This window comes from Canis aureus, chromosome 5 (genome assembly GCF_053574225.1).
Source record: "Canis aureus isolate CA01 chromosome 5, VMU_Caureus_v.1.0, whole genome shotgun sequence".
Lineage (NCBI taxonomy): Eukaryota > Metazoa > Chordata > Mammalia > Carnivora > Canidae > Canis > Canis aureus.
In genome coordinates this window covers 17,402,339-17,427,916 of record NC_135615.1, presented here as the reverse complement: position 1 = coordinate 17,427,916, position 25,578 = coordinate 17,402,339, and the positions used below count along the sequence as shown (strand labels likewise).

The window sequence follows — 25,578 nt, the reverse complement described above, 5'->3', positions numbered from 1 at the left end:
CAAGCATATTTTAATACAACATTCAGATCTCCTGAAACAATTTTTCATATTTCTGCTGGTAAAGGACCAAGAGGTTATGCTATTTTTTTATGAAGTGTCACACTTTTTGCAGGAATAGCAAAATACTATTCCTATTCAGAAATAGCATGAAATACTAATAAATTTAATTCTATCATAAAAGCTAAGAATTAATTTCACAACAGAAATAGACTCCATTAAGTGTATATGACATAATATGCATCTAAGAGGTTGAAAGATATTAAATTGGTATGATGTCCTGCTTTGAAATTTAGGATTAATATTTATTCATTACTTCAAAAATTTCATTGTTTGCTGGTGTTCCTGTAGCAAATAGTAAGCTTCATACAAATGTATGTTGAAAATCAAAACTGAGAATTTTATGTGCATTAATTTGTCTCTGATGAAGAAAGGTTATCTTTATTCAACTGTAATGGCAGAAACACTTTGAAAATGTGGGACACACAGTTTTAAGGATCACTGCCCTGACATATGGAGTCCCCTTGGGAGGGTTAAAAGCAGAAACAGAACTCCATCAAGTGAATAGGACATGTATGACCCTGCCAAACACATTTAAAAGTGAACAGTGAACATATCTACACTTAGAGTGTTTGCTTATCATGATCACCCCAAATTATTAATTTTACCGTTGAAGAATTTTAATGTAAAATATAGTGACATACCATAGGAATCTCACAAACTCATTAACAGTGAGGAATCCTGAATAAGAGATCTGGAAATTCTTAAGGGAAGGGAATTCAAAGGGAAAGATTCACATATTAATCACAATGCAGGTTACAACCTCACTGTCTGAGTACCCACTATGTTTACAGTGTAAGACAAACATCAAACAAATATAAGATGAACTCCACCTTCTGCTGCTTCCAACAAAATTCCCAAACAACTGCTATGATAAGAAAAAAAATTGTTTTTTAAATTGGTACCCTAATATATATATATACACACACACACACACATATACATACATATATACACATACATACATATATATATACACACACACATATATATATTTTAGAAATCTCAACTGAGGTTTTCTATGGACAAAGAAGTGTTACAGAAGAGGAGTTCCTTGAAACTTATGAAAACATATAACTGTGATATATGCCTTCATGAGAAACCACAAAGTGATTAACAGGTGTGGTTGACTGTGAGTGCCCAAATTCCAGGCTATAAAGACTTTGGAATCCATCAAGTATTTGACATCTACAGCAATACTTTTTGTTAACTACTTTAATTCACTGAGACGGCCTTTGAAAGACTGGCTATATTAATAGTCATTAAAATTTGTTGATGATAACCTAGAGCCTTAAAACAGTGTTGATGCTGCTCCTTGAGGTGAAATTTGCCACAGAGAAGCAAACCAGCAGAAAACGGGCCTCAGCCACCACCTTCTTTAAAAGCAACTTGGAATGTTTAACGTGGTGAAGTAGGTATTTTGTAAAGATCATAGAATTTGTTCTGCCATTTTAGCCCAAGAGCAATAGCATTTACCTCATTTAGCATCCCTTTAAATAATTTTATTGCAATAATTATAGATTCACAATAAATTCCAAAACAGCCTAGAGAAGATCCCATGTAACTATCACTCAGCTTTCTCCAATAAAGGGAGGTTTTCATCTACCATAACTGTAGTACAGTTGAGACCAGAAAATTGACATTAGCAAACCAAAGTGAACTAAAGTACCAAGTATTTCTTTTTAACATTCAAAAACCTGAAGTATGACATGCAGAAAAGTTCACATGTAAGCCTGAATTTTCACAGATTGTGCAAGCAGCACTCTACCAAGAAATAGAACATTATCAGCACTCCAAAACCACTCTTCTAACCCACCTCCTCAAGATTTCTAATGGCACATGTTAGCATTGCTTTGTGTTGTAAAAATGGAATCTTTTGTCTCTGCCTCCTTTCACTCAACATTTGGTGGGATTCATTCATATTGCCGCATCGTAGCAGCAAATTGTGCATTGCAATCTTCCGTTATGTGCATATAGCATCGAGTACCTGTCCAATCGACTACTGCTGGGCATTTGGGTTGTTTCCAACTTGGGGCTCTCGTGAATAATGTTTCTAAGACCATCCGAGTGCATGCTGTGTGCATCTCTTGTTGGCTGTGTACTAGAAGTGGAATTGCAGGGTCATGGGATATAGGTTCGCTCAGATGTAGATACTGCCAGTTATTTTTCCAAAGTGGGTGAATTAATTTACACTTCCACCAGCAATGTGTGATTGTTCCAGTGCACCACATCATTTCCAGCTTACCATTCTGGTGAATAGTTAGTACAGTTGGGGGAAAGATTTACAGTTAAACATCGAATACTGGTGGAATAATCAAGGCAATAATTTTTCTCTAGATAATCAAGACTCTACTTGGAGTATTTTACAAAGCCAAACAATCTAAAGTTCCAAAACTGTTCTTAAAATATATTCTTCTGAGTAATTAATTAAATCATCCTGAGTTGATGCTATGGCTGTTATTTTCCACAAATGTCTAGTGTTATGAGTCACTTGGGACATATAAATAGATTTTCAGGCATTCCGTCAGGTTTCCTGAAGGAGAATCTCTTTGAAAAGCCTTGGAATCTTCTCCTAAGAAGCCCAGGAGATTTTTATTATCAGGCGGTCTGGAAAACACTGCTCTGTGGGGATCCACTGACATTAACACCTGTTTAAAAGTGAATCTGAGTGGAAAAGTACTACTTTGGGGATTTCTTTGGAGAGTCCCAGCCCCAGAAACTTTCTGGATATTGTCAATCTCTGTAACAACCTCAGAGATAGATAGTATCCGAATCGTTGGATAAATTTAGGCCCAAGTATATGCCCTGGGTCCTTGAGTAACACCAAAACGGTCATAAAGGATTATGTTTGATAGACAGCCTTCCTGGTATTTATCATCTTCCAAATAAATCAATGTTTATTACTAACTGTGCAACAATAAAGAGTATCTATACTTGGAAAAGACTGTGTAGTGTTGCATAGGATGAGGGACATGAAAATTGGAAACATGGTGGGTGCAACTATCACATGTACAACTCTGAGTAAATCCCCTATCTTTTCTCCCAGCTTCCTCTGTGGCTTGTAGGTGTCGCCCAGTTCTGGGGAGGAGGAGATAAATTAAGGCAAATAAAGGAGAGGAATAACAGTAGGAAATTAACACATGCATTTTTTCCCCTTTGTAATGTTTTTTTACCCTCTAGGTGCTTTGGAACTCCTCACCTGTAGGACTGACAATTGTTTTGCAAAATTCTTACATTATCCATATATTACAATTCAGCTTTTGCAAAAGAAGTGAATAATTAAAGTAAAAAAAAAAAAAAAGAAAGAAAAGAAAAAACCCACTGCTTAACTCTCATTTTCATATTTTCCTTTACTTTCATCTCTGTTGGTGGAAACCAACAGCCTCGTAATGTATGGCTGAAAATGATTATAAACAATAATTTGGAAAAATGTCATAACAAGGAATAACTTGAGGTAAGAGAAAACAATTTTAAAATAAAGTTGAATTCTTACAAAACTAGAGAACACTGCTCAGGGCAATACACAAACAGTTGTGATTTTTGTTTTGTTTTGTTTTAAACAGTACTAAAACCACTTGAAAAAGCCAACATTTCAATTTTAGCCTTTTAGACGGCTTTCTAACGTCAACATATTAAGTAGTCAAATGGCATTTATTCTGGAGATCAAAATGCTTCCAGCATCACATTTCACTTGTAAGAAAGCCTATGAAAACCTCTTTTATAAAAATAGATCTAATTCTGTATACTGAAAAGAAGCCCACCATATTTGGATTATATGGCCATGAAAGGCCCATTTAACACCATCTGCCAATTACTACATATAAAAAGTAATTAAGAAAGGCTTATATTAAAAGAGGCCTCCTTCGGCTCTCTGTGGCTTGGTCCTTCTGATCTTAAACCTGGAGAAAACCTCTGGAAAACATTAGCACTTATTTTAGGAAATAAAGAGTTAGGCTTTTATTTAGGAGAAAATTTGTAAATACTCATTTAGTGTCATATGTGTATTAAAATTCACCATAAAAACTGAGAGTTAGAGAAGCTGTAATTAACAAATGTCCTGCCAGTGGTCTCTGCACTCTGGGGCAATCCCTTCACTTCCATGCCTCAGTTTCCTCCACTGTGAAAGGTAGAGAGTGTTGCTGAATATTTGCTAGGGCTGTTGTGAGTTCAGATGCTGAATGCCTGGGACAGTGCTGAGTGCCACCCTTGCTACGTCAGTGCTGACCGATCATTATCAGTGAGGTCGTAGTAGTGTCAGGTAGCAGGAAACTTACGGGGTACAGTCACACCATAGTGCTGTGTGTCGCTGATGAGCAGCTTTCGTTTCAGTTCATTCAAACCCACTCCCACAGGACCTAAAAAAACAGGATAATATAAATGTGTTATTAAACAAAACACCATATAGACACACCTGTAATTCACATGGGTCCATAAGACAGACTGGGACCAAGGATCCAGCTCTGCATCCCAAGGGAAGACCATCTCTAGTTATGTTGTACATAAGAAAAAGCTGGTTCTTTTGTTACGTTCTTACAACAGAAATTTAAATCTTTGCCTTTCCATTAAAAAGATTAGAAATACTTGTTTTCAATGAAACATACCCAAGAGTACCTGAGTATATCAACAAGTGATGGTATCCAGAAGAGCCTTAAAAAATTATGTAGGCCTGAAAAAGTGGAAGTGCACAGTCTGGCCACAAAGTGTTTCATTTTAAATGTTTTTAGAGCTTACTGAAAGAACACCTTTGAACCTTAATTTTACTTTAGATACAAATCTTATGATGCATTTTAACTTTGCAGAACCATCAGCCACAGTTCACTTGGTCAAGGTAACTCTCCTTACATTATGTTTTCAGTTGGTCCTTAAGCATTTGAAAACTGGCACAGGCCTTACATGTTTAAGTCAGTCAGTGTAGTGTATACATATTAAACACCCATAAGGGACAAGGCGTATTGTAGATGCTGTGGAGAATAAAAGTGAACTCTGCCTTCAAAGAAAGTAACTGGATTGAGAGAATCACACAAAATGATTATGAGACTGGGGGCAAAACAAAAAGCGATTTCACGTAGGAGTCCGAAAACAAGTTAGAAGGTCACAAGCCCCAAATGGCTAGCATCTTGCAACTCTGCCATCAGGGTCCATTTAATGGTGGTGTGTGCGCAGACCAAGCTACAGGTCCAGACTGCCCTGAGTTAGAGTCCCTTCTTCACTACTACTTCCCCTGGTGATGGTGAACATCAGGGTCTGAAGGGTGTGCCCCTCACCCCAAGTTCACATGTTAGAATCCTAACACCCAAGCTGTTAGAAGGTGGGGCTTTTAGGAGAGGCTTAGGTCATGAGGGTGGAGCCCTCAGGAAGGGATCTGTGCTCTTATAAACGAGATTCCATAGAGCTCCCTCCGGTTGCAGCCTGTGAAGACACAACCAGATGTGTGTGACCTGGAATAGGGCCGTCACCCAGCTGTGCTGGCACCCCGATCTCCAATGGCCAACCTCCAGAACTTTGAGAAGTCAATTCCTGTTGTTTATAGGCCACCTTGGTGGTGGTATGTCATTACAGCAGCGTGAGAGGACTACGTCACTGAGAAAGTTAAAGTCCTCGAGCCTTGATCAGACTTGATGCTAACTTGGAAAGTAATCATGCTGCCTTCTCTTGGGAGGAATATGTGAATAACTTATGCATCGCACCCAGCACAGGATCCAGGTATTCGTGCTTATTCTCCTTGCCTACTTCCTCTTACGGCCTTTGAAAAGAATATGGTTTTATGCTGGGCAATGAAGACCATGCAGGTGGACAAAGAGTGGGCATCCTGGTTGGAGGGAAAAGTGTGAGCAAAGATGAAGTTGGGGTTGGGGGCCGTGACTTTCTTGCTCTGCTGCCCTCACCTGGTATCAAGAGACCTGTCCCCCTTGCTGGTCACTCACTAACACCATCCATCTTTCCAGGGACTGCTGGAACTCCCAGGCACCCAACTCTCCCTTTTAGAGTAAATACTCTGTAATATCTCATTTATGCCCCAGAATGGAATTCAGAGCTGATGGAACTCACTAGTCTCTCCTGTCCTTTCTATCTAGTCACTAGTCTTTATTCTCCTATTTTCCTGCATCTGTAGGGCTTCCATTTTCCTGTACTTTCTCATATAGAATGGTTTCTGCTCTTACTACTATTGAATCCAGCCTTATTATAGGTACATGCAGACATCTGACTTCATTCAGTTTTCTAGTCATGTCTAAGCATTTACATACTGAAACAGATATTGTTTTATTGTAAGTACTCTTTTATCTTTCATATATTACAGTGACAGCATTTTATTGATTTGGAGGGCTAGTGAGTTTAGTTCAAACAGATCTTCCTCAAGCAAGCCTGAAAGTCTGTCCTGCCCCTGTCTGTCATGTTCCTCTTTTATATGTTTTCAGAGCATCGTGTATATCTTCTCAATACTCAAAAGTCATAATTCAACCATTGGGTAATACATTGCTTCATGGCCTGTCTTTCCCACTAGACAGAGGCACCACGAGGGAAGGAATCATATTATGTCACTTACCATCCCCATAAAGCAAGCCCTCAATAAAAATCTGCAGAGTGAACCCAACTTCTGGTATCACCATCACCACCTCAAGCTTAGTAGAAGACCTCATCTACTCCAGAGAACACAAAAGCCAACAAGTGGAAAGGTCTTTGAAGTCCTTTGCATGAACTTATAAATCTAAACACATCTAAACCACCATCCCCGATGCTTCTTTGCAGTCACACACTCTTACACCTCCTCTCAGAGACAGTGCCTTCTGAATCTTCATTTCTTGCGGCCAGTTCCTTTCTGTCACCCCTTTAACTAATAAGTCCTCTCCGACGTTAAAATGACAACAAACTTCCCTTCACCTTCACATGTCCCTCAGACACTGCACCCCCCCACCCCCCTCTTTGCCACCCTGGCTCAGGCTGCTGGCCGCTTCTCACCAGCATCTCTCATTCTGCCTCCACTGCATAGAGAGGCAAATATAAATCCTCTGGTAAGCTTATACAGATGGCCTGTTGTGAGCTACACTTCTGTCTCTAATTTTCATTCTTGCCACTCCTTTCCATGCCTTACACACTCTAGCTACAGGAGATTCCCCTGCTGTTGGAAATGTGGCAGGTTCTCTTTTGTGTTGTTGGGTCCTCGTCACATGCTGCTTGCTTTTGCAAGGACACAACTGTCTCTTTATGTGCTAATTCTTTTGTTTTTAATATTTTTTTTTTTTTTTTTTTTAGAATTTTAGATAGAGAGTGAGCAAATGAGCACAAAGGGCAAAGGGAGAGTCTTTACTCAAACTCTGTGCACTGAGCCCAACAAGGAACTTAATCTAATGACCCTGAGATCACGACCTGAGTCGAAACCAAGAATCAGATACTAAACAAGCTGCACCACCCAGGGCCTCTACATGTGCTAATTCTTGTTTGTTGTTTCAGCTTAGGTACACTTTAGGGAATCTTCCCTAACACTTTAAATTTGGGTTCGGTACCAAGTTCATGTGTTCCCTTTACTCCCAAATCAAAGGACTAATCACACTATACCCTGTTTACTGTTCTTTATCCTCTACAGACTGTGAGCTCTGTGGAAACAGGGGTGTCCTCTATTTGTTCACCAGCTGGCAAATTGTAGGCATGCATTAGTTTGTTTTATTCATTTAAATTATACTCAGTAATTACACTGTTCTGGAGGTAAAGCTATTTGCTGAATGAACCAAAGGAATGGGAGCGAAACATAAAAACATCTGCACCTGAGTGCCCGGATATGAGGGTGAGGTAACACGCTCACAGTCCCTAAACGGAGCTGGTGGAGCTCACATCTGAACTTGGCTCTCAGGATCTTGAAATACAGAGAAGTAGAGGGGAAGGTGATGCTTCAGCTCTGGACCAGGGGGTTGCAGGGAAGGGATTCCATCTGCCTCATCTCAGACAGGACTGCAGTGAAGCGGAGGGGACAGGTGAGGCTGCTCTTGTGAGGACAGGTACAGCAAGGAAAACCTTGGGACTGCCAGAGGCAACGAGATCTCCCAGGGAGAGGAGGAAGTGATAGCATTTACTGACTGAAAGTATCAAACACCATTTGGGGTGTATGTATTTGATCCGTTCCGAAGGTACCAAAAATACTTGAAGTGCTTACGCTTTAATAGGAAACGAGAAAGAAAAACAAGGGGCACTACAAATGGAGCTGTGTTCTCTGTACAGATGAAGCACACTCAGTTATATTTGCTCGAAGAAAAAGACAGAAGCAAATAAAACACTAAAACTTCCAGAGCCTGGCCTGGCATGCCCACCCCCAACCCCAGCACCCAGGACTAAAAGGGTGACACGAGTTTACTGTTCCTTCAAGAGCTCTCAGCTTTGGAGTGCTTCCCAGAGTGTGTTATACTTTGCTGAGTGAGAGTCTAGTTTTTTGTTTTGTTTTGTTTTGTTTTGTTTTTTTACTTTCTTCTACTACCCCCACCAAAACCCACAATGATTTGCTTTAACTCTGGTGGAAGAAACTAGGTGTGTTTGAATTGGGTGGGGGAATATGCCGTCTCTAATAGGATACCCTGACGTTCTGGCTATATTCAATTTTACCCCTTTATATAATCTCTTTGTAGTGAGCTTGCTTCACTGCACACTCGTGGAGTATGCCAAGAATGTTCAGTGGCAAATTATTTTACTTCAAAATTTTCCCCTTGATTTGAGGTCATCATCTTCAAACGTGGGAATTTCTTTGTAAAGAGGTTAAAATAGGGATATGGTTTCCATCATTCTTACTACACAATTATCCCAAGGGCCTCCGAACAGTATTCCCTCTAACAGGCTCTTGGACCAATTCTGTCATCCACATTGGTGAAGTTCTAGAATTTTTCTTTTTAATTTTTTTATAGGTGTTCAATTTGCCAACATATAGAATAACACCCAGTGCTCATCCCATCAAGTGTCCCTGTCAGTGCCCGTCACCCAGACACCCCCACCCCCTCACCCACCTCCCTTTCTACTACCTCTAGTTCGTTTCCCAGAGTTAGGAGTCTCTCATGTTTTGTCTTCCTTTCTTATATTTCCCACTCATTTTTCCTTTTTCGTTTTACATCTTAACCTCAAGATCACCACCTAGATCCACACCGCTGTTCTCCTATGACTAGGCATAAGTTTATAGCACTTTCAGTTGGCTGCTTTAAATTTAGAATACAGTATCTATTTACACTGCAGGGTACTTAGGGATACAGACCAGTTAGGTTCCTTCTGCAGAGGCCAGATTCATTTCAACACAGAAATTGTTAGAATTGGTGAAACACACATATACAAATGTATATAAATCAGTTACCCTACAGTTAGTTTTCCAGTGGGCTTGTTAATGCTTACAGAAAAACAGAAGATAATCTAAATAGCACATATTTAAGTCACAGACAACAGGCTTTGGAAAAATTACAATTATGAAGATGACACACTGAGGTTTCTATGTGGCAGGCACCTGTTAACGGTTAACGTGACCCATTATTAATCCTCACACACATCTGCGGTGTGCTTCAACTGATGTTCAAAACTCCTGCATTCTTTCTTCCTATCACCTTATCAAAAGCATGCCAATAAAACACACACTCAGGTAGTCAGTTATCCACTGTCTGCTTATGCCTGTGACCCATAGCATCAGTTTTTCACCCCATTTCCAAAATGCCCCACACCTTGGATACTGAGGACTATCTGTGCTTGTAGAACACACAGAGACTCTGGCTACAAAAAGTAGAAGTCAGATCTGGGGATGTGAAAACTCGTTCTCTATAGAACCTCTGAAAAGTCTCTATTAAACTTAATGAAGACAATGTCTGCTAGGCCTAGGGAATGTGCACAGGGCATGTGTGTTAGCATTCTAGATTTAGGATGAAGGAAATCATATACAATGATGATATGTAAGTAAAAGCCAAAAAAAGCACCTTAAAAATTATTTGGGAGTTCATTAATTTGGAATTCAGGAAGTGAACTAAAATTGATGTTTTGCTAGCTCAAAAATAACATAGAAAAATATTTCTAGTCAAACCAAAACATTTAGTAAATAGGCATCATTTTGGTTTTTTTTGTTCCATAAGAATTTACAAAATCAACTTTGTGTGCAAATGCAAAAAAGAAAGAAAGCCATTAATTCCCATTAGTTAATGTTCTTGGAAAAACTGTATCAATTAGATAATTAAGATAATTAGGAAGGCATACTGTTTTTAATTACTTTGTACATTTAATTAGTAACTGTTTCCTGAAAGTAGGCAAATGTGTTGTGTGTGATCTTATATAACAGTCCATTCTTTTCAGCCAAAGAAATACAGTCCATTTAGGGTGTCAATAATGATGCTTAAAGTTTCTGATTAAAACTTTACATTTAAGGAAATATTCACATTAAACTAAATGCAAAGGGCCTTTATTTTTTTATCTTAAAAAGATTTTTAAAAAATCTATATGCAAATTCTCAGCTTTGTTTATATAGAGAGGAGAATTTAGGCATATTTAATGCCTTTTCCCCAAGTGACCTCTCTGTTGACATTATTGACTCATTATCCATGTAATTCTAAGACAAATGTTTTCACTGTTGTATTTTCAGACTTTCTTTTTTTTATTCCATGGGTTTATGTGCAAGGGTTTATGATTTGTGACGAATCTTTAAGGATGGAATACAAGAAACATGTTTTTATTAGAATGCTAAAATATACTTTTAAAATTAATTCATAGTTGATGCAGTTTTCATTCTGTAGAGATGACCTCCCAAAAGATCTACTTTCTGGATGTTAAACAGACATATACAATTAAAAATCAAAAGAAGCTAAATGAGTGGAAAAAGGAGGAAATAAAACCAGTGCCCATAGTAACACTTTGAAACTGAATGTACACTGAAAGAATGCTCTAAAATATGGGTATGGTGTTTTCCTACTAAAAAAAAAAAGTTATGGACATACTCTGTGGTATCATACTTGAAGCTTCAACCATGTACTTATTTATATGTTAGTGCAGACCCTGAGTGAATGATACCTACTAGAGCAATAGTGTATTACTGTGAAGATGGTTTTATTAAAACCAATGAAATGTGATATATTTTATTTATTTATCTATTTTATTTAGAGAGAGAGAAAATACATGAGCAGTGGAGAGGGGCAGAGGGACAAGGAAAGAATCCTAAGCAGGCTCCACACCCAGCACAGAGCCCAACACAGAGCTCAATCCCAGGATCCTGAGATATATGATCTGAGCTGAAATGAAGAGTCAGACATTTAAATGACTGAGCCACCCAGCCACCTCTGAGATGTGATATATTAAAAAAAAAAAAAAAAAAAAAAGACATTCATGTAAGTCTACAAAAAAATGAAAAAAAAAAAAAAAGAAAAAGTTTTATTTGTAAATGTCTCCCATAGAATTTAGTTGTAGTTTTTCCTAAGGCTGCTGAGCATCAAAATGAATTTAATAATGTAAATACATATGAGTGGAACCTTACACGTGAAAGGACAGTCATGCTGAAGATCACAGTGCTAATAATCTGTTAGGAAATACACTTCTCAGAAAGACATAGATACAGGTAGATGTGATTGGCCAAATTAGCTTTAATACACTGTGTATTCATGTGACAGTCATAATGCATTAAATAAAATCCATTCTTATTTGGATTTCTTTCCAGTATTAAATTATATACTGGAGAGAAATCTGTTGCTCTGATCCAGGACTATTTGCTTTTGCTGACAATCTTCGTACATCCTGACACATAAAAATGGCATATTGTGTGAAAGTCACTTGCATGGATGCAGCTTTTACTATATCTTTACCTCCAATGTACCTGCCCTGCTTCACATGAAAATTCTTCCACATTTTCCCCCAGACACATTTACAGTATTGGCCCAACTTGTTACTCTTACTATCCAGAGTAAAATATCAAAATTGCTAGGAGTCTGCACTAAATATCCACATAGCTTTTGTTAATCTGAAAAATTTGTTACCTGAAAAAACAAACTTAAACTCATTTGATTTATTACAAGACAAATGGAATGAAATCCTCTAGGTATCCTTCAGCTTGGACACGTTATAAAAAACTCTACTTATCCTATTGTAGCACTACTATTCTTGCTGCTCTAAGCATAAAATAAAAACAACCACACTATTATATTTGACTCACAACTTTATAATGATCACAGTAGTGGGTGGCTGGATTTTGTGCTGGCGAGTGACAAATCTGTTTATAAAACTAAACTTAAAATTCCCTTGGAATCAAACTACATAGAAAATACAGCAACTTAGCAGTTCATAACAAGCCCTACCAGAGGTTCAGGTTTTTTCCTCTGTTGCTTTCATAATGGAAGAAAAATACTACTAATGAAACATCAACTTGTGTGCTAATATATAAAAAAAAAATGGGGTAGTGGGAAGCTTGCTGAAAGAGGTTCATTTTTTCCAATGTAGCTATTTATACCAGACTTCTACCGACTGACTCAAGTTCTCAACTCCCCTCTATCTCAGGGGCATAATGAGTCAATAAAATTAAAAGGTCAAAATAAACCCATCCCTGAGTTTTCCTAAGCTAAGCAGAAGAGAGCATAGGTAGCTTTCTTCAGAGTTTGTCCGAAAATGTGACCTTTCCAACAAGGCTACCACAATCTGATTCGCATCCTGATTCCCCTGTATCTGCTCTGCTTTTACTGTCTTTCACAGCATTTACCATGCTTTGGAACTGTACAACTGACTTTACATTACTCATTTATATTGCATCTATTTTTTTGTCTATGTCCTCCCATTAGAATGTAAACACCACAAGGGCAAAAACATTTGTGTTGTGTATGAAGGAATCCACATGCCTAGAACAGTGCCTGACACAGTTGTGATTGTGATTTATTGTGATTTATCCCCAGAAATTAAGACAAAGTATAAACATTAAAGATACACCAATGGCATAAAAAAGCCAACTATAATTCCAATAAAGATCATGTTTACCTCCTATGTACAAGGATTATAATTTTAAATCCAGCACATGCTCATAAATTCAATTGACTTTTGGGTTTACAGTTATCTATATAAAATCCTCCAGAGCAGACTCTTAATTCCTACAAGCCTTCAAAGTTCACCAAAAGTTAAGAGAATTTTAATAAACATATTAACATTTATATTCAGTTTCAAGTGCTTGCTTTTCCCTCTGTTTTATGTGGAAGACTTTTAGTTCTCCCATAGTTTTATGGAAAAATGATGACAGTCTTATAAAGGTCTATTTATTCAAACTGCTTCTACAAAGCAGTCTTTAGACAGCATATGAGATTCAGCACAAAGGAGGGCAGAAGAGTACTTAATGCTCAAGCTGGAAATGTGAAATATATAGAAAGATTTATTATTAGTTTCCTCTTATGCCTCATAACCAGACAGAACAAGTCACAAATTGTCTGAATATCCACATGATGAATTTTGCTCTTCCATTGGCTTACGCTGTGAAGTGTTTTAGTAGCTTTTTAAACACCAAAGCTTTCTCTCTGCTCCTTTCCCTAAAAACACACAGACACATTATTTGGCTTTATTGCTTTCCTTTTTAAAAAGTCAAGTCTCACTAAAGATAAAATTTATGCAGAAAAATGTACTAAATGCCTGACATTTGGTTTTAACATACTTTTTGGAAAATACTCTTAAATGCAGAAAGGAATAGAACAGAAATGTCACTAAGCTATTTTAGTGGCTAAAATGTGGCTTTGTAAGAGTACCTTTCAAAATGAAGAGAAAAAATTAAATACTTGTGAGCAAGGCTCAAAGTCCTCAATTGTCATAGTTTTGCTATGTTAACAAGTTGGCCTATTTTAATTTCTTGAACATTAAGTCCAAGAATAAAGTGTGTAATATTATGGTAAGAAATGTCAAGCAAATAATACTGTGGACCTCTTTAGCAATATTTACCTTACAGTTTCAAGGCAAATACCATTATTCCCAGTGGCTTTGAAAACAGTGGGAAAAACCAATGAGGCTTGAGGAGGACCAGGCCGCTTATACTCTACTCTTTCCATCTTCCTACATATGTTGCGGGAGCCAAGGCACTGCTTCCTTAGTATAGGATTTCAACAGTCATGAACAGTTAACAGTTAACTCAGAAACAATCCAAAAGTTCTAAAAGTCCACTGCTTGGTTACCTCTTTTATATGATAAACTGCTAAATAATCGAATTTAGCTTGTAAGTGTTTCAAATAGAGGTTGAAAAATTAGCAGGAACCTACTCATATGTGAACATTTCATGTTTCTCTTGTTTGTTAGTATTTTCAATTAACAACATAAAAAAGAGAGACAACAGTTTTCAAATGGAGTCACTTATGCTAAGCCCACATCACCAAACCAAGACTTAATAAGTAATTGAATTCACGAAACCTCTCCCAGGAGTGGACTCTTAAACCGGCCAATCTAGAATTACCTGCTCAGCACCAGTGACATAGCCTGAGAGACCCCTGCCATCCCCTCAAAGGAAGGTAACCATGCCTGAAACACTCCACATTTTCTAGTAACTTCCTTATCCTGCCCCTTCTGCCTATAAGTCTTCCATTTTGTACAGCTCTTTGGAGTTCCTTCTGCTAGATGGGATGTTGCCCAATTCATGAATCACTGAATAAAGCCAATAAGATCTTTAAAAATTTACTTGTTGAATTTTGGTCTGAAGGAAACTTCTGACACCTCTGGGAATGATGAGAAACACTGATGTGGTATCTAAGAACTCTTTGAGTTCCCAGTTTTTCCGGTTGTTTCTGAGGGCCATTTGTAAGTTCCCCCTGGTTCTAGGCTCTGATATCTTTGCAACAAACTCCTGATCTAATTGGCTTTCCAATCCAGAACTTAGCAGGTTAGCTTCATTTGGTAGATGGTTCTATCCTGAACTCCAGTCCTAGCCCTCATTTGGTCCAGTCTCCCATTGTTGAGGTCTGCTGATCCTGTCCACAGTTCCATGTTAGATATGGCTGGTGGATGCAACTAATGCCTCTTATTTTTTTAGCCAGTCGACCATCCCATCTCTTTGGTTACTGCTGATGTGTTCATGTGTATATGCTTCTTTGGCTTTTACCAAAGGTTATTGCCAATGGGACTCTCAAAAGCCAAAAAGCCACAAACTTGATGGACATAGATCGATACTTAATAGCTATTAGAGTGCTCAACGCCTAACTCTGAGACTCTTATGTTAGGCTAGATTGGTCACAGAATGGGTTAGATTGACACTAGGTCACTTGCAAACCTCAAGAAAATTTCTGCGTGGGGAGGTATGCATAAAAACACCACACAACCCTCAGCCCAGTGGCACATCTCTCTGAGGTACTTGGATCAAGGAGACCCAACAGCTTAGCTAAAGAAATGAGATTCATAAATTATAAAGAGCTGAGAGTGCCATGTCCCAGCACATTTGCTTATTCCATGTCTAAAGAACTACAGTCCCAGAAGCAATAGACAGCTACAAAAATGGCAACTCTTACTGAAGACATCCTAGAATGGCAATGGCCATTATGAGGGAGTGTTCCAATTAGGGCCATTTATTTAAGTACACTTGAAAGCAAAGGTTCCCAAATCAAACAAACTGAATGGGTACACCTATTTTAATTGATATGGAGAAGCTTCCAAAAGGCTTCAAGGTGCCAAAATAGTTTTATTGAAAAATTCATAGCAAAAGGATAATGAAGAATTAAAGACACAGAGTTCCCTACAACAATCAACAGTCACAGTGACATAATTCCTACTGCTCTCCTCTCCCCTCCTTTACCGCAGCACTCCTCTTCTACTAACTATCTGAATTGCCTTTTCTCCCAGAAAAGACTATTATACAATTATCTTTTAAAATCAAACCCCTCAAGGCTGCAGGAGATCCTCCTCAGGCATCTTTCACTCCTTGGTCAAAAAAACCAAACGAAACTAAGGCCCAGAGTTAAAGAATTTCCTAAACTCAAGGAGAAACCCCAAAAGTTTTCTGAAGAATTTAGAGTCCTCATCAGGGCCTATGACCCCAGGCTGCCAGATCTTTATCAGCTTGTGCAAAGTCTGGTGGGACCATATGAAGCCCAAAAATGGACCTGAAGCAGAATGGCACAACCCCAAAGATGACATTTGATACCTTCATCGTGGTCCCATTATGGACCAGAAAAAAATGTGTGAAATAGCAACAAATTTTTTAAAAGCCCATACTGACTGGTCTATGATTCAAACATGCAAAGAAGATGAAACTGACAGACTCTAAAGCCCATCTAGAAGCTCTCTTTCTATGGTATTCTGGGTTGCACACAATACATGAGGTCACCCAATCTGCTTTAGTTGCCCAATTTGGAAATGGATTATCTTCTGTGATTAGTGTATTGAAAAAAGACATAAACAGAATGGGTGGCCTGATTGAACTCATGACTCTAACTCATGACGACTTTGAAATAAGACCAAAATCAAAAGTCCACCCAGTTATTAGTCTTACAACTACAAAAGCTATAAGCAGGCACCTAAAATAATACCTGCTCCCACCCCCATTGTACCCTCTTAGGAGTCTGTCATCAAAACACTGGACCCAGGCTCAATATCTCATTTTTATTCAACTAGGACATTGGGGAAAAACCATCATCAAAGACCTTATGCAAATTCTTCATCATCAACTCATATGCTTCCCTATCTGTCCCCAAATGGCCCCTCTTAGAGTTAAGAGAAGTCCGAGGCATCCTCTGGTAAACTACCAGTAATCCCCTTTAATAGCCAAGGGGAAAACGAAAAGTACAATCAATGGAAAACCTTGCCAGATTCAGATAGATATGGGAGCAACATTCTCTACTTTAAACTAAGCTCTCATAGGACAAGCCCCTTGGAATGAAAAAGAAGTTTCTATAGTGCAGGTATCTAATAAAATTGAGAGAGTGTTTCTATCTCGACCAGTAGTCCAGATGACTCTGGGACTTCTTACTGAAAACGTTTGTGTGTCGGGGAGAGATTTGCTATGTAATACAGTAACAGTCAACCTGTTAGGTAGCAATCTCTTTTATAAAATTTAAAGGTCTCATACATTTTGTCTCCAGGGGAAACCTCACCGTAGAATTTCCTGACCAACCTGAACCTGCTCTTTTATGTCCCTTATAATTTTCCCCTGATATAGAAGAGAAACAATTCCAGCAAAAGATCCTTGATTTATCTGAGGTGCCTGAAAAATCTGAGGGCTACTTCTAATACTGACATAAGGAGGATAGAGTGCAAAGCCTATATAAATTCAGATAGATGTAACTATATCTCTTCCTTCATTGCCTGTTGAAGCCACTAATCCACTAAAGCTTGAGGCCATGCAACAGATCGTAATCACTCAGGGGCTAATCGATCCCTGGGCTGGCCCTGTAACTGCCAGACTGGGAACCTGATGGACGAGGATAGCGATTTGTCCAGGACTTCAGAGCTATTAATAAGATAGTTATTCCCCATTTCCCAGTTGCTCCAAACCCAAACAACTTTTTGTCACAAGTTCCACCAGAGTCAAGACAGTTTGCTGCTGTGGACCTATATTCAGCCTCCTTCAGCATCCCTGGAGACCCTAACAGCCAACATCGATTTGCCTTGATTGGGAACAATCAACAGTATACCTCGACAGTCATCGCTCACAGGCTCAGTGAGGTCCTTTCTTATTTCCCCTAAGTGCTCTACCAAGGTTTAAGTCCCCTAAAGTTCCCTGGGATATTGAGCCTTCTGTAGTATGTAAATGACCTCTTGCTATTCCCAGTGACCAAATAGGTGTCCAGCAAAGATCCCATGTATTTGCTGCAACAGATGAAAAAGGACATAAAACCTTTAAGGAAATTATATTCTCTCTAGATACTGTTCATTACCTAGGCCATGATCTAGGTGCTAATGGAATCCAGCTATCTCCAAAAAAAAGGGAGCTAATATAACAACGTCCTGGGCCCACAACTATTCTTAGTTGGATAACGAATCCACCCTCATGGGTTCCTAGGCCTAACTGGCTACTGCAGACTCTGGGCTCCTAATTTTCCTCAACTGGCTTCCCCAAGCTATGAATTTACTAAAGTTTCAGTCCCTGATTGTTTCCTTGGGCAGATAAACACAAGAAGGCCTTTATAAGATTAAAACAAGCAGGGAATTGCCTGTCCCAGGGCCACCTAACTGTTAACCTAATGAAAGAGATAACCAAGCCCTGGGAATAATCACTCAAGATCATGGCAGTGAACAAAGACCTCCTACCTCGATGAGCATCCAACTTGGTTTGGTTACCTCTGTCCATGCCAACCATCTTAAGGCTAGAGCTGCAAAGTTACTAGAAGACTCCACAGATTTAACCCGAGGAAAGGATATTTATTTATAAACAAATAAGCTGTCCAAAGTCTTAATTCTGAACTATGTATCTTTCTACAGACTAACCTCCTCTAAGATCCTCTGCTTTAGCCACTCAGTCTGCATCTAAAATGCTGCAATGTTTTTAATCCTTCCACATGACTACTGCTACGAAACGAAGGTGAGCCCTAACAACTCTGAGGCAGTAACACCCCATTTTGCAACACATCCTGATTTAGGAGCTACCTCCTTTGACTAATCCTGATCTAATTTTATTTGTTGATGGAGCATCCTGGAAAAATGAAAAAGGGAAATTCGAGGCTGGCAATACTCTAATAGGACCTACTTGAGAGGGAAAATCTCCCACAAGCTAAATCGGCCCAATGAATATGCCCTCACCCAAGTACACCACTTATCAAGAGGACAAACTGCTAATATTCATACTGATCGCTGGTAGGCCTTTGGGATCATGTATAATTTGGGGATGTTATGGAAACAAAATGGTTTTCTTATGTTCACTGGGACTCCGATCAAAAACAGACAAGAAAGATCTTACTGCTATGTGCTAACCTTCTGAAATTCTGTCATCAAAACTGAGGCCCATACTAAAAAACTGAAACTGGTATCAGAGGAATGCCCTAGCTGACTTTTGTGGAATGGCAGTGTAACAACATGTATAAAGGGTGTGGCACATGTGAATAAAGTCCAAATTGTTTTTGCAAAAAATGACCTCTTTTTGCCAGACTCCTGCCTTCCTGATGTTCTATGACATGGCAATAGTCTGCTTTTGACCCAGTGAAATTAAGATGAGCAAACAAACCGTATAAAGTCAATGAACGGTTGGGGTGATGGGAAAACCAAGATGGTTACTTGGTCCTTCCTTGCTCCCTGGCATTTTTCAGTTTTTACATTCCTTCACCCACCATTGTGCAACTAAGATGACTCATAAACTGACGTTGGCAGGGAGCCTGGTGACTAGGTGTTCTGGAAATGGCATCAGAGGAAGACAACTCTCCAACCCTACTGGAAGGGACTTTGTCACAGGCTCCAGACTACTGACACCACTGTGAAATCAGAACCTACTAAATCTTGGGTACACATCTCACAGCTAGAGGAGACTCCACCTGACATCTGGTCTTGAACAGATGCTGGAGACTTCTGAATCCAAACAATGAGGAAAAGGAGTTGACATCACTGTAGACTGCTTCCACCCAAGATGCCAGATCAAGACTTCATACTTTAATTAAACATGAAATCACCTCTCCTTCTCTTTCTTTCCTTTTCTCTGGCATTGGCCTGAAAAAGTAGCACCATCATCTCCATCTGCCAGGCCACACTAGGACCATCGCTAAGGCCACTGCAACCTTCTGTACTAATGGATTTTGTCATCAAAAACTCTGATCTGCCCATGATGCTAGAGATCCCCTGGTCCTCTCTGTGACCAATTTTTCTTCTATTCTCAGTACCATCATAAACTAACTATAACCAAGCCCCCTTAAAAGTCATAGTCTTTTACAGCCTGAACATCCAGCGCCTTGTTTGCTTTTCTACAATTATGACTATACTGCCCCATCAGACACAAATATCTATGCAGATCACAGCCCATTTGCACCTCTATATTCTTATGATGATCTCAGTCAGATCTGCCCTCAATCACGAAAAGATTCCAACCACAGCACACATCTTTGTAGGGAATTTAGAACAACTTTTTGTTTCAGGCGAGGAGATTTACTTCCCAAGCGCACTGAAAACCTAATGGACCCCTAGCTTCAATGGACAAATGCAACAATCCCTGCAAGTGAATCCATTCACGGTGCCCCCTTAATAGAAGTGCTGTGTGCCCCAGAAGGGTTTATCCTTATCTGTGGTTATCATTCTCCCTGACCCTATAAATCCTTAGATGGTTGGTGCAGAACCAGACCATGCCTTGCAGGTTATCTAACTATGTCCCTGACTGTTCAGAAATAAACTGACACACTTCACTGGCCAACTCCCCTGAATGTACATTGTCAGGTTAGGAAGGACCTCCCAGAAGGCTTTCATGATTTAAGATTCGCTTCCTCTGGCAGGTCTCTACTTCCCCAGTTGGGAGTGTGTGCAAATGATGCTACGATAAGGAACCTCTCCTTTTTTTTTTTCCTTAAAAATTTTATTTATTTATTCATGAGAGAGAGAGAGAGAGAGAGAGAGAGAGAGAGAGAGGCAGAGACATAGGCAGAGGGAAAGCAGGCTCCACACAGGGAGCGTGATGTGGGACTTGATCCTGGCATTCCAGGATCACGCCCTGAGCTGAAGGCAGACACTCCACTGCTGGCCACCCAGGCATCCCAGGAATTTCTACTTAACTCCTGAAAGTATCATAGAATCTACTATAAAAGTGACAGCTGCCCAACAGAAATCCTCAGACCCTGTGGCCCAGGTTGCTGTCGATAAGAGGACAGCCCTTGATCATCCTTTAGCTGAACAAGGTGTCTGTGCTGCAACCAACACCACCAGCTACATGTGGATGATACTTCTGGGTAAGGTGAAACTCAGCTGTGCAAGATTAGTGAACAGGACACTTGGCTTAAGGAAGTGCCCCCTTCAACAGGGTCTTTTCTGGCTTACTTGATTTTGACTGATTTGTGTCTTGGAGAGCATGGCTCCAAAGTACCCTCCAGACACTGGGAGCTATCCTGCTTATACTGACCACAGTAATCTCTGGTGCACTGTATTCTCCTGAAGGCTTTATGTGCATGTTTGTAGCCGAACAAGGAAATGATCTCCCCGAGACTGGAATGTCAGGAAAGGAACAGAGACAATGATCAACTTTTTAAAAATAATGTGAACCTGAAGTCATGATGTGTCAATACTACAGAGATTCAGCAAAAAGTATCATGACCTGTGATTGAGGAAAAACTGAGAGCATGAGAGTGTTAGCTCGGCATAGGGCTAGTGCCTTAAATTTCAATCACATTTCTTAATTAAGCCAGAAGTCTGATCAAAAGGGGGTAAATAATGAAAAAGAGACAATATGCCCCAAATGGAGTCACTTGTGCTAAGCTCATGTTACCAAAAAAAAAAACAAACCCATAATACCTGACTTAGTTTCAACCACTTCCAGGAGTGGACTTTTTTTTTTTGTCTTAAGATTTTGTTTATTTGAGAAAGAAAACACAAGTTGGGGGAGGGGCAAATGAGGAAGGAAAGAATCTCAAGCAGACTCCATGCTGAGTACGGAGCCCAATACAGGACTTGATCCCATGACGCCAAGATCATGACCTGAACTGAAACAAAGATTTGGACGCTTAAGCAACTGAGCCACCCAGCTGCCCCACTCCTCGAGGGGTGGACATTCAACCTAGTGTATCTGGAACCACCTGGTCAGCACCATCTGCCTGATAGATCTCCACAGCCCCCTAAAGGAGGGTGCCCTTGCCACAAATAATCTGCTCGTTACCAGTAACTTCCTTTCCCAATCCCCTTTTGCTTATAAAAGTGTGTCATTTTTGTACAGTTCTTTGGAGTTCCTTTCTATCTGCTAGATGGGATGCTGCCCAATCCATGAATCACCGAATAAAGCCAATAAAATCTTTAAAACTTAGTTCAATTTGTTTTTTTACAAGATGAAGAGCTATCTTTTATTAAAATCTTACTGGGTTCCAGGGATTGGTCTAAGTATTTGCAGATATCATTTTATTTAGCCCTCAAACAAACTCAGAAAGCAGGTGCTCTTTCCTCACTTTTCAGATGAAGAAACTGAAGCCCAGAGAATATCTAAAATGTGTAGATACCACATGGCTACCAAAGTGCAGAACAGGATTAGAACCTAGCCTGTCTTTCCCCAGAGGCCCGTTTATTACCATATACACTATCCCACTTCACAGGATATAACAGATGGAGATTTTTCCAGACAATAAACACTAAACTCCCAATACTTTGGCTGTGCCATACATGCAAGCAGAAAGATTTTCTGAGCAATGGCCACACAGAAAAAGGTGAATGATAGAAAATGATTTTGAAGCAGGACAGTTACATGCAATGACCTTGTCTCTCACTGGATTCCACTATGGAATGTCATGCTGCACAAAAGGCCACAGCAAGGGTAAGGACAGGAGTAAATAATTACAATTACATTATATCAGCAAATGCTCCAAAATGGGAATATCAAGTGTTAGGAGCTAAAGAATTTCAAAAAGAATTATTTTTTTCCTGTAGGATTTTCAGAAGAATGTCAAAAAATAATAATAAATCAGTTGATTACAACAGACAAATCAAGCCTAAACTATCACTGCTAATCCTTAACGGAGATTAAAGCAAAAACCAAATGTTTAAAACCATCAATACGGCACATGCATGACGAAGCACAGAAGCGATATGGGATAAGCATAAAATCAAAATAAATAACATTCAGTACACAACTACTAACAAAATAGGGTGAGGGCAACAAAACCCACTCAAAACAGCAACTAGGCCTCCCTCGCAACCTCCCCGCCAGAGGCACCTCAGTACATTTGCATTATAACCAGTGGCAACAGGTAAAAAGCAACATGTACTCCCTAAGCAAGCTGGACCTGCAGCAGCTGCTGGGAACTTGTTAGAAATGCAGAAGCTTTGGCCCTGCCTCAGGCTACGGATCACAAATTGCCCTAGGAACAAAATCCCCAGATGACTGGACTGGTGTTATGGTTTGAGAAGCCTCAGAGAAAGGGCTGGAGCCCAAGGGGAGAGAAAGGGTTCCTCCGTGGGAATATTCTGAGGCTGCTTCTGTCTATACCATCAGAAACCTCCTGAGAGGCGGGGCCGATGGCTAAGTGTCCAGTTCTTGATTTCCCTTCAGGTCATGATCTCAGGTCTCAGGATCCAGTCTCAGGGTCATGGAATCAAGCCCCAGGTGGGGCTCTGTGCTCAGTGGGAGTCTGTTTGAGATCCTCTCTCTCTCCCCCTCTACAGCGCCCCCCCCACCTCCCAGCACTTCTCTCTCACCCTCTCTAAAATAAGTAAATGAATCTTTAAAAGCAAACAAACAACAAACTCCTGAGGCACCTTCTGAGCTGTGAAGATGGTGCAGACAGTAAGATCAAGCCCAGAGACGTTCTTGGTGGCTGGGAGAGTCAGTCACCCCAGGTGGGCTACCGGACACGTGAATGGACTTGATGGGGAAAGGCCAGGAAAATCAACCCAGTGTATTTTGGGAATAGCTGGCAAATTTTAAGGGAGGGAAGGTGAAGTGGTAATGCCCACGTGCAATGAGGGGCTCTGGCTGCAATGCCGGCTGACCTGACCCAGGGAGAACCAAAGACCAAATATCCAGCTCGAGGCCCTGAATGTGGGCAGGACTTATGTGAAGCATGGATGATTTTGGTAGGCTCAGATCTGAACTTACACAAAATATGGAGGTATTTTTTAGGAAAATGGATGGATGTCCGGGCCCTAAATCAAAGAGAAAAAGAGAAAAAGTAGGATATTTAGATCCAGCCATTGGTGTCAGTACAGCCCTGATTTTGCAGACTGGAAGCAATATTCCACAGTGAGAAAAGAAAGAAGTAAAAGAGGATTTTAACTACTTTTACCTTGTTTTTTTTTTTTTTAAGATTTTATTTATTTGACATAGAGAGCGAGAGAGCGTAAGCAGTGCGAGGGGCAGAGGCAGAGGGAGAAACAGGCTGCTCGATGAGCAGGAAGCCCGATGTGGGGCTCGATCCTAGGACCCCGGGATCATGACCTGAGCCACAGGCAGACGCTGAACTGACTGGGCCACCCAGGCGCCCCCAGCTACCCCACTTTGACCTCAGGCTGTACTTTCTAAGTTTTTCTTTCCAGCTTATGGCTTAACTCTGGCAAAGGGCCCTGTAGGCAAAGTATCCCATGATGGGAACCCACACTCCCCCCCACCTTGAGCAATGAGGACTGCCTGAGGCAGCAAGACCCCCCGCGGCCGGCCCCAAGACAACGGCGACCTGACCTTTCCTGCCCACCTGCATGGACCCACGGACCTTGTCCCACACTTTCCTTATAGAAACCTAGACGTCTTTTCAGAACTTTGGAGACGGTTTGTGAGCTACAAGTCTGCTGCCTGCAGGTGTTGGCCTCACTCTAGGAAATCCCTTTCTTGTTTCACCACCACTGGACTCTGTCAGCAGTGAGCTGCTGAGCCTGGCCTGTTTGGGACCCTGGGAGCCAGGGCCTCCTGCAGCCCTGTGCTCCGGCCACAATTCTGGTGAGCCAGTCATGGGCTGTACTTCTGATCAGCCCAGCCCCCCGGGGACCCCCAGGGACCCCCGGGGTGGTGCCCTTGGCTGCAGCGCTGTGCCAGGAGGGCTCACGGCCATTTCCTGAGCCAGTGGTTGGGACAGGTCAGAGTCAGCTCCTCCTGGCTAGTGGTCCCTGGGTCCCTCCTGGACAGCAAGGAAGTCCTTTGTAGCTGCCCAAACCTGTTTCATTTTGAAGACTTTTTTCTTTCTTTCTCTCTCTGATCTGGCATCAGTGGTCTTAACCACATTTGGTGAAATAGGGGAATGACCTAGAAGTAGTAATGGGCCCCAGAGATCTGGCTCCTGGTAAGTCCCCCCTGATGAATGCACATCAAATCCCGTCCTGGTCCTTCTCTGGTTCCCTGCCTCTGGGTTCTTTTGAACTACTTGTTTCGGGTTTTCTTAACCCATTTGCTCAGGCTTGGGTAGCTGAGCTGTGGCAAGGGCCATTACAACTTGTGAATGTGCCTCTGGAAAAAGGAGTGGGTGAGAGGAAAATGGGAAGCCAGGGTCCACATACGGGGAGATTCTCTGGAATCTGTGTGTACGAGACAGGGACTGCTAAGTCTATCCCCTCCCAGAGCCCCCTGGGAAGAATAGCGGCGGCTGGTCCGTCTTCTTTTAGTTATAAACCTGTGATAAGAAAAACATGAATTTTCATTTTAACACCTCCTGGCACATGAGTTTGTTAAGCTCAGAGGAAAGATGGCCACTGAATGGTTCTTGAATTCCTTCCTCCCATTTGGTTGCCTCCAAACAGGGGGCTTGCTTTGGTTTGGCTCTCCTAGCTTGTCTAGGAAGCCCTGTGGCTCAGGCAGTGAATCACCTCTCAGTTGGGGGGAAGAACGAATGCTAACAGAGGTATTCTGGGCTTCAGGTAGTCATAGTTTTATTGCTTCTGTGTTCTTTCTGAACCTTTGCCTAGGAAGATGGTGATGCTTCCTTCTCTTCTCAGCAGAAACCTATTAGGGCATATTGTGAATTTATGGTGCAGAGCGCTGAAAAGTATCCTCAG

At 40.6% G+C, this 25,578-nt stretch overlaps 1 protein-coding gene and 1 long non-coding RNA gene across 9 annotated transcripts in view; one reads left to right on the top strand and one right to left on the bottom strand.

Moving 5' to 3' along the window:
- Positions 1 to 13,918, top strand: part of LOC144313748 (uncharacterized) — a 102,112-nt gene extending 88,194 nt beyond the window's left edge. The window contains exons 3-4 of the long non-coding RNA XR_013379379.1: positions 5,617 to 5,760; positions 11,158 to 13,918. This is a non-coding gene — a long non-coding RNA (uncharacterized LOC144313748). The remainder of the gene's footprint in view (positions 1 to 5,616; positions 5,761 to 11,157) is intronic.
- LOC144313745 (MAGUK p55 subfamily member 7) overlaps positions 1 to 25,578 on the bottom strand; it is a 301,577-nt gene that overhangs the window by 15,912 nt on the left and 260,087 nt on the right. For all 8 annotated transcript variants that reach the window (XM_077896973.1, XM_077896977.1, XM_077896981.1 and 5 more), the window contains one exon: positions 4,332 to 4,412. In XM_077896973.1, the coding sequence (XP_077753099.1) occupies positions 4,332 to 4,412 (81 nt within the window). The remainder of the gene's footprint in view (positions 1 to 4,331; positions 4,413 to 25,578) is intronic.